General features: G+C 53.5%; 1 protein-coding gene across 1 annotated transcript; it reads right to left on the reverse strand.

The window, feature by feature from the left end:
• Nucleotides 1-8502: 8502 nt before the first annotated feature.
• LOC136570470 (olfactory receptor 14A16-like) lies at nucleotides 8503-9435 on the reverse strand. Its single transcript, XM_066570938.1, has one exon. The coding sequence runs from the start codon at nucleotides 9433-9435 to the stop codon at nucleotides 8503-8505; it is 933 nt and encodes a 310-aa protein (XP_066427035.1).
• Nucleotides 9436-9994: the final 559 nt, after the last annotated feature.

The following is a 9994-nucleotide window of genomic DNA, read 5'->3' on the forward strand; positions in this document are numbered from 1 at the left end:
ATGGTGGGGAGGGGGTAGGGACAAAGTCTGATTGATTGTCAGCCATGGAGGGTCTTAATTTTCATATCTGTTCAAACTGCATTAGGAGGGGCTGGGGATCAATATCAAATGAGGATTGCTGATAGCAATCTATAAACAGGGAAAGAAAACTAAACAGGACAAAACAATTCATTATTTTGAATATAGTAGATTCCCTTTGAATACACTTCTGAAGTTTGTCTAATTAACCACAGAAGAATTGAAGACTTAAATTATTACCATGGGCTTGTCTTGTTTGGGTGTTTTGAACAAATGTGAATGAGCCTTTGTCACTGAGTTTCTCAACTGAAGAGCTCAAGAAAGAAGAGGCCTCTGCAAAAGTAAAGTTCATCACCAACCTCCAAGGTTCTGAGGATCCATCCTGATCAGAGCAGGAATGAACAGAAATGGGCACAGCTTTGTGGCTGCCCCAGCTTTGGGATGGGCCCTGGGCCTGGATCAGGAGCAGCTCTCGAGGGCCCCAAGGCCGGGGCTCTTGTGCTGCCCTGGGCAGATGGGATGGCAGCAGGGGCTGCAGAGCTCTCAGCATCTCCTGCAGAGGAGAGCAGGGCAGCCAGGGAGCCTCCTTTCCCTTGGCCAGGCACCTTCCCCCATGGTGGGGCTGAGTCCTGTGGCAGCTGCAGCTGCTGCTGTGCCCTTGCCAGGGGCTGAGGCCGTGGGGCAGTGCCCAGAGCAGCCTGGCCTGAGCAGAGCTGTGGGGCCAGAGCCGGCTGGGCTGGGCTGGGCTCAGAGAGGCCCTTGGTGCTGCCCAGAGCTCAGGGCAGCTGGCAGAGCTTGCAGGGAGCTGGGCTGGGCTCAGAGAGCCTGGCCCAGAAACCATCAGGGTCCATCTCAGCCTGGCTGAGCGTGCAGGGGCCAAGAAGAGCAGCCCAGGCTCTGCAAGTTCTCTGGGTGGGAGCTGAGCTTGTGAGCCCTGAGCCCTGCCCAGTGCTGGGGCTGCACCTCCAGCTCCAGAGGAGATGGGACAGATGGGAGCAGAGACAAATCATTCCTGCTGAATTCTTTCTTGTGTTTGCCTTTACAGGTGACGTGGATCCATATGTAGGGGAGATGTTTTGTGTCAGATAACACTGTAGAGTGAGAAAAATAGGAGTTTTTAGCTGAAAATAATATTTCATGAATGATATACAATGAGAAAAAAAATGACACATATGATCAGAAGAGCATCTGAGTTTTTCAGAGGAGGAGAGACTCATTGATGTTCCAGTGGTCAAAGCTGCTCAAATTCTTTCCTCAGGCCTTCCTTGAGATGAGAGGTGACCACCAGAGGCCAAGGCCAGCCAGAGCTCTCTGTCCTGGCAGCTTTTCTCTGGGAGAACCCTTGCATATAGGGAATTTTTCAGGGGGAGTGTCCGTTTTGGCCATGGGCACCTGGGAAGATGGATGGTTCTTTTCCTTAGGAAGGAAAGCCCAGAGCCCCAGGGTTTCAGGGGCACATGAGAACAGACCCCCAGCATGCTGAAGTCAGTTGAGCCAGTCAGGCCAAGCCAACCACACTTGTTCCATGTTCCCTTGGATTCATGGGGCCCCGCAGTGTCACAAGGCTGCCTTAGTTCCACGAGGCCCTGCAGTGTCATGGTGGCCCCTTGGCTCCATGAGGCAAAGCAGAATCAGAATGGCCCCTTGGTTCCATGGAGCACCACGGTGTCACCATGGTCCCATTGGTTCCACAGGGCCCCACAGTGTAACAATGGACCTTTGGTTCCATGAGGTTCCTCAGTGTATCAGTGGCCCCTTGGCTCCATGTGGCCCCGCTGTGTCACAGTGCCAGGTGGTTCCATGAGGCCCCACAGTGTCCAAATGGTCTCCTTGGCTCTGGGAAGCCCCACAGAGCCACAAGGGACCTTTGGTTCCAGGAGGCCTTGCTGTGTCACAATGGACTTTTGGTTCCAGGAGCTTTCACACTGTCAACAATGGTCTGAGCACTGCAGTGTCACCATGGATCCTTTGTTCCATGAGGTTCCAGAGCATAACATGATCCCCTTGATTCCAGAAGGTTCTGCAGTGTCACAATGGACCATTGGTTCCATGCAGCCCCACACTGCCACAATGACCCCATGGCTCCATGAGCTTCCACACTGTCAGCAATGCTCTCCTTGGTTCCATGAGGCCTTGCTCTGATACAATGGACTGTTGGTTCCATGGGGTTCCAGTGCATCACCAGGGACCCTTTGTTCCATGGGGTTCCACAGTGTCACAGCTGAATCCTTGGGTTGTCAGCTGCTGCTGTGACCAAATGTCTGAAATATCAGAATAGGACTCCATAACACTCATTTGCTATTAAAGAGGGAATCATATATTGAGGCCTAAGGTGCAACATGGAATAAATCCTAACCTTATGAGGACATGTAATTCTACCAGTGTATTGCTTATACACAGTCACTAAATGCCAATTACAATTTACCCATTTCCATAAAACCCACCCCAAGTTCCCAGATTCACTCCTTGTTTTCTCTATCCCTTCACCCTTGAGCCAGATGCCTTCTTCTTCTCTTCCAAGCATCCTTGCTGGGAAAGCAGCCCCTGCATGCCTTGTACCTGTGCTGAAAGTTCCCAGGCAGGGTAAAAATGGAATGAACCCTTTTGATATCAGCCCCAGGCTTTGTGTGGCCAGGCAGAGGCAGGCAGGAGGCAGAGCTGCCAGCAAAGGATGGGCCCAGCCAGGTGGGGCAGCCGGGGGATGCCGACAGCCTGCAGGGACAGAGGCGCAGGGCAGGGACACCGTAGGACAGCCTGGGCTGCACAGGGCACAGGCATGGGCAGCAGCTGCAAGACAGCCCTGCCAGAGCCAACTTGGGCAGCACTTTGGCCATGGCTGCTGGGCCTGGGCCTGAGGCAGGAGCAGGAGACGAGTGACCCTTGCAGGCCTGGGGCCTCATGGCCTCCTTGTCCCTGCTCAGCAGCCTGGCAGGGGCCACCCCTGCTCCTGTCCTTGGCATTGCACATCCCCACGTGCCAGTGCCCATCCCGGGAAGAGCCCTGAGAAAGGAGGGAGGGACAGGATCTGCCTGGCCAAGCCCTGGGGCTCAGGCCTTGGCCCTTGGCATTCCTCAAACACATCCAGCTTTGCTCAGCACCAGAGACACCTTGGCCTTGTTTGTCCCCAGCTGTCATCACTGCCTCCAGGGTTGTGTTCTAACTGGAACCTGGGGACACTTTCCCAGTCGTGTCCCTCAGTGGGACCCATTAAAACTTTAAGAAACTTCAGAGTTTCAATTTAATTTTGAGTTCTTGAGAAGTTTTTTGATCACTCTCTCAGGGACTGAGTCCGATGTAAACAACACCAAATGCCAGAGAGGGTCATTAGAGTTTTCCTAGTCCAGTGATGGAGAAAGATTTCAAAGAACTTGAAAGAAATACACATTCCTATTTTAAAGGATGTATTTTATTTTATTTCTCTTTATAGCAGAGGTGTTTGCAGCATTCTGTGATTGATATTGACCCAGGGTCTCTCCTCAGCAGCTCTGGCCTGCTCACAGAAGCTGTGCCTGGAGCTCTGACCGAGTGTGGACAACCTTGCTCCACCTTCCCCAGCCCCATCCTGTCTGTCCTCACTCCCCTGGGACCTGCTGTGCTTGGAGTGCTGGCTGCACTCAGCCTAAGAGGGGTTTTCCCTTTTTGTATTTTTTGAAGCAATCTGAAACTCCTGAGTTTCTCCACTGCAAACAGACACACTGCTCAGGTGTGTGCCAGCCCCAGGTGCCACCAAAGCCACTGCAGAGCTGCCCTGGGCCAGCTGTGAGGGTGGATCATCAGCCCCTTGCAGTGGCCATGGGCACTGCACTGACCCCACTGCTGGGTTTGGCTGCCACAGCCACCGTGCGAAATTAAACTGTCCTTGGAAACACTGGGGAGGACTGGGACATACTGGGGAACATGAGGAATGCTGAGGGGCAATCTGGGTGGAGTGGGATGGACTGTGGGGGTGCACTGAGACACACTGGGACATACCAGGACATACTGGGAGTGATACTGCGGGATACTGGGGCAAAGTGGGGACATTGCATAGAAGACTGGGGCCACTGGGGCATCCTACTGATGATACTTGGGGGGAACTGGAAGGGTCTGGGAATAAACTCAGGTGTATTGGGAAGGACTGGGCTGTACTGGGATTGTACTGATCTGTACTGGGGATGAACTGGGCTGTACTGGGAGGGAATGGAGGAGGGTGAATTTGCTGTTCCCGCCTCCTCCACATCCCATTTGCCGAGGCTCCCGCCCATCACCGCTCACAGCTAATCAGCGCTAGGGATCAGGGCTTTGGGGGCGGTGCCTAGAGTAGGCGCCATCTTTTCCTTTAGCCTACAACTCCCGTCATGCCCCGCGGCCGGATACAGCCCATATGCAACCGGGACTACAACTCCTGTCATGCCCCGTGCTCCACAGAACCCCGGGATCTCCCCCCATCTGTCCCATAAGTGTCCCCTAGACCCTGAAGGATCCCTCAGTGCCCCCTCAGCGCCCATTCGGGACCCCCAAAAGCGTCCCCAGATCCCCTGAGTGCTCCCAACCCCACAGATGCCCGCTACAGCCACTTCTGGGAATTCATCTCCTCTCATCCCCCGCGGCCCCAGAGCCCCTCAGAACACAGTCCCGTGCATAAAACTCCTGCCCTGCCCCGCGCCCTGAAGAACTCGGTTAGAGCTCCCCGAGCTTCCCACAAGGGCCCCTGAACCGCTTAGGTTTCCCCGAGGACCTCAAGTCGGGGCTCGGACGCAAAAGTGTCCCCCAGGTGCCTTCCCGGACCCTCAAACGCCGCATTCCAACTACTTCCGGGACTACAGCTCCCATCATACTCCGCGGCGCACGTCCAGCGCCATTCAAGCCAGGACTTCATGTCCCATCATGCCCCGCGTTCTTCAAAGAGCCATTGCAGCTGCGCCTCGAATTCCCGTGATGCTCCGCGGCCCCGTTAAACCGTATGATACCCGCGCCTACAACTCCCATCACCCCCCGCGCCCCAGAAAGCCCCGTTAGAGCCCCCCAAGGGCCCTCCCGGACCTCCAAGGGCCCCCCTCGATCCCCAAGTGCTGCCCCGGACCCCGAACTGTCCCTCAGAATCCCCGAGTGCCCCGTCCAAGTGCCCACCCGGCTGCCCCAAGTGTCCTCCAGACCCTCAAGTTCTCTCTGAATTCCCTCCCCAGACCCAGAACTGCCCCAAATGAGCTCCCCTTCAGGGACCCCAAAGTGCCCCCTCTTGACTATATCGGAGAAAAAGATGATAAAAAGATGACAAAAAGACTACAAATATAACTAATTAGCATAAAGAGGAAGAAATAAATAGCCTATGGATATTAATTAATTAATGAAGGTAATTGTGTTTCTTAGAATCAGAGACCAATAATTTTTTTGGTTGCTAAAAATGTATAGATTTTTAAACCAAAATATAAAAATAATGTAATAAAAATAATGAAGGATATTATTATAAATTATAGAATAATATATTTATAATTTTTTTTATTCAATTTTATTTATAAGGAAAATGGTTAAATTTTTGGATATGTTTGGGGATGTCAGTCTCAGGTGAGTGATGTCAGACATGGTGAGGCTGGGGGTGAGGAGCAGCTTGTCCAAACAGGCTCAGCCCAAAAGGGGCTCATTCTTCTCTGTGCCCAGACCTCCTAAGGAGGCATTCAGTATCAAGATCGCCTGGGGAATGCTTCCATCCCCTCTTCTCATAACTGGAAAATAAAAAAAAATACTCATTTGATTAAAAAACCAAAAATCATGAGGTGCACTTTGGAATCTTCCTCCTGAAGAGAACTCCAAACTGACTCCAATCACTGCTCAATCCCTGGATACTGGAAAACAATGGAAGGGAGACAAAGAGCTCCTGAGGGCTTTCTGGATTTTAATCAGCCCCACGCTGGATTTGGGGCTGGGTCCAGGAGCCTCAGGCACGCAGAGAAGGATGAAGAAGCTGCTCAAGGAGTCAGCAGCAAAACTCCAAGTGCCTTGGAGCATGGCTGGGCCCCAGTGAGGGCAGGGAGTGCCAAAGGCTGCCCAGGGCCTGGTGAGAGCAGATCCTTGAGGCCAGGATTGCAGGGAGCCCAAGGCACTGAGCAGGGAACTGCAATGCTGAGCAAGGCCTGGCTTGGCTGCAGGAAGCAGAAAGGCCAAGGCCTGAGCCCAGCCTGGGCCAGCAGGGCCTGTCCCTCACGGCTGCCTCGGGGCTCTTGGTGGGCCAGGGGGATGTGAGGGGCAGCAAGGACAAATGGCATCAACCTGCAGCCCCTGCCAGCCTCCCCAGGGAGGCCAAGGGAGAAGCAAAGTGCAGCCCCTGCCAGGAAAGTTCCTCCTGTGGGGCCTCCAGAGGCGCTGCCCGAGCCCAGGGCACAAAGGCCTGGCTGCCTGTGGCCCTGCCAGCCCTGCCCAGCCCTTGGCCATCTGTCCTGCAGGCTGTGGCCCCTGGGCGTGCTGCTCCTCTGCCCTGGCCGGCTGCACTCGCCCATCTCGCTGTCCCCCAGCCTTTCTCACCCAGCGTTTCTGTGCCCTCCCTGGGCTCCCTGCACCCAGCGCTGCCGGCTCCTGGCACACAGAGCCCGGCCATGGCCCAGCCTCACGCTGCCACACCTCCAGCACCAACATTCTGCCCTGCGAGGGACTTTGCTTTCTCCTCAGCTCCAGCCTGAACCTTCCAAGCTGCACCTTGGGGAGGTTTCCTGCAATTCCCACTGCCAAGGAAAGCTCTGTCTCCTGCTGGTCACAAACAGAGAAGGGCTGGAGGGAGATGTGGTGGTCAGAGGCTGTTTGGGGCACAGTGACCATGAAATTATTGAGTTTTTAAACATTCTGTGAAAGGAGAGGCATCAACAAATCTTCTACACTGAGTTATACAGAGCAGACTTTGTCCTGTTCAGGATTGATTTGGGGAGTACCAAATCAGGTACTGATTTTTTAAAGGGAAACAGCCATTAAAAACAAAGGTGTCCAGGAAGGATGGACATCCTTCAAGAAAGAAATTTTGAAGGAGCAGGAACAGCCTGTCCCTCTGTGCCCAAATGTGAGCTAGCAGGGAAAATGCCTGGCCTGGCCGGGCAGGGAGCATTTTCCAGGAACTCAAGGTTAAAATTAGGGTGCATGACCTCTGGATAGAGGAGCAGGAAACTCAGAACGTTTTTAAGGATGTTGTTAGATCGTGCAGAAAGAAAATTAGAGAGGTGAAGCTCAATTAGGGCTGAACCTGGCCACTTCTGTGAAGGATAATAAAAATGATTTAGTAGATATATTAATGGCAAAAGGAGGGCTAAGGAGAACCTCCATCCCTTATTGGAGACATACGGTCATCTTACCAAAGATGAGGAAAAAGCTGAGCTGCTTAACACCTTGTGTATCTCAATTTTCAACAATAAGACAGCTTGTCCTCAGGACAAGTGTTCTCCTGAGCTGTAGATGGGCACAGGGAGCAGAACAGCCCCCCTGTAATCCAGGAGGAAGCAGCTGGGGACCTGCTGAGCCACTCAGATGCTCACCGGTGTCTCTGGGAGCAGATGGGATCCATCCCAGGGGGATGGGGGAGCTGTGGATGAGCTCCCCAAGCTGCTCTCCATCATTTACCATCAGTGCTGGCTCAGCAGGGAGGTCCCAGAGCACTGGAGGTGCCAATGTGAGCCCATCCCCAAGAAGGGCTGGAAGGAGGAGCTGGGGAACTCCAGGCCTGTCAGCCTGACCTGGGTGCCCGGCAAGGTTATGGAACAGATCACCTTGAGTGCCATCACAGGGCACCCACAGGATGGCCCAGGGATCAGAGCCAGCCAGCGTGGATTTCAATGTCTGCACTGATGATCTGCATGAGGGGACTGAGTCCAGCATCAGCAAATCTGCAGATGACACCAAGCTGGGTGTGAGTGTGGATCTGCTGGAGGGTAGGAGGGCTCTGCAGAGGGACCTGGACAGGCTGGATCCAGGGCCCAAATCCAGCCAAGGTGAGGTTGAACAAGACCAAGTGCTGGGTGCTGCACTTTGGCCACAACAACCCCTGCAGCGCTACAGGCTGGGGACAGAGTGGCTGGAGAGCGGCCAGGCAGAAAGGGACCTGGGGGCACTGATGGACAGCAGGCTGGACATGAGGCAGCAGTGTGCCCAGGTGGGCAAGAAGGCCAATGGCTCCTGGCCTGGACCAGGAATGGTGTGGCCAGCATGACCAGTCCTGATCTGCCCCAGCTCTGCACACAGACATTGCTGCTGCAGCTCCAGGGAAGGCAACAAAAGGGGCTTTCGAGTGAAAACTTTGCTGGGAGATGCATAAGTTCATTGAAAGCCACTGAGAGCACAGCTCCTTATTGACACCGTTTGGGGCCATAGTAAGAGACAAAAAACAAGAAATGTCACAAACAATGGTTCTGTTTGTGAACAAGATTAATATACTACAACAAAGGTAAAAAACACCCACAACCAAAAAAAAGAAAAGGAATTATTACAGATGACTTATATTACAATGACTTCAAAAAATTGGCAAGTAGTTTAATGTTTCTGAAACTGTCCAGTCATCAGTGTCCGCACTGCAGCCTTGAGCTTCTGGTTCCTCAGGCTGTAGATGAGGGGATTCAGGGCTGGAGGCACCAGCGAGTACAGAATGGACACTCCCAGATCCAGGGATGGGGAGGAGATGGAGGGGGGCTTCAGGTACGCAAAAAATGAGGTGCTGAGGAAGAGGGAGACCACGGCCAGGTGAGGGAGGCAGGTGGAAAAGGCTTTGTGCCGTCCCTGCTCAGAGGGGATCCTCAGCACAGCCCTGAAGATCTGCACATAGGAGAAAACAATGAACACAAAACAGCCAAAAGCTAAACAGACACCAACCAATGAAATCCAAATTTTTCTGAAGGTGGAGTGTGAGCAGGAGAGCTTGAGGATGTATGGGATTTCACAGAAGAACTGTCCCAGGGCATTGCCATGGCACAGGGGCAGGGAAAATGTATTGGCTGTATGCAGCAGAGCATGGAGAAAGGCACTGGCCCAGGCAGCTGCTGCCATGTGGGCACAAGCTCTGCTGCCCAGGAGGGTCCCGTAGTGCAGGGGTTTGCAGATGGACACGTAGCGGTCGTAGCACATGATGGTCAGGAGGAAATACTCTGCTGCAATGAAAAAGGCAAAGAAGAAAACCTGTGCAGCACATGCTGAGTAGGAGATGGTGCTGGTGTCCCAGAGGGAATTGTGCATGGCTTTGGGGACAGTGGTGCAGATGGAGCCCAGGTCGCTGAGGGCCAGGTTGAGCAGGAAGAAGAACATGGGCGTGTGCAGGTGGTGGCCGCAGGCTACGGCGCTGATGATGAGGCCGTTGCCCAGGAGGGCAGCCAGGGAGATGCCCAGCAAGAGGCAGAAGTGCAGGAGCTGCAGCTGCCGCGTGTCTGCCAATGCCAGCAGGAGGAAGTGCCTGATGGAGCTGCTGTTGGACATTGCTTCACTCTGGGCATGGTGGACTGTTGAAACAAGACATTGACAAGCTCTTTGAGTCAATCCTATGGGTTATTGTAGGAATTCCCTTAAAACTACTTCTCTACCTGTGCGGAAACCTCACTCAGCCTTTTTATATTTGAGCTTGGCTTTATGCTCCTGAGTTCCTGCCTCATCTTCAGCATTGCTCTCAGCCTGAACCCCAGGGAAGCCCAGAAGGAAAACAGGGCTCCCTGTGTCTCAGTGCAGTCAGACCTGCTGGTCCCCACACAGGTGCCTTTTGCCCATTTCACCCTCTATTTCAGGGTGATCAAACATAAAACAAGCTTGAAAACTAAAGTGGCATTTTTAAAGACTCCAGCTTTAAAGTCAATTTCTCTAAGCCCTTCTCTCTTTCCCTGTGCAGCCGGACAGGAACGGATACCAAGGGTTGGTCTGGCTCTCTGCTGCCTGGAGTTGTGCCTGCTGGGAGCTGTTTCTCTCTATCCAAGCCTTGTCCCTGCCAGTGCTGCCAGAGCCCAGCCCAGCCCTGGGGGCTCAGCTCTGCCCTGCAGACCCCTCC

This window comes from Molothrus aeneus, unplaced genomic scaffold (assembly GCF_037042795.1).
Source record: "Molothrus aeneus isolate 106 unplaced genomic scaffold, BPBGC_Maene_1.0 scaffold_34, whole genome shotgun sequence".
Lineage (NCBI taxonomy): Eukaryota > Metazoa > Chordata > Aves > Passeriformes > Icteridae > Molothrus > Molothrus aeneus.

What these genes read in the sequence shown, in the direction of transcription:
- LOC136570470 (XM_066570938.1), bottom strand. Translation starts at nt 9,435, where the DNA reads ATGTCCAACAGCAGCTCCATCAGGCACTTCCTCCTGCTGGCATTGGCA.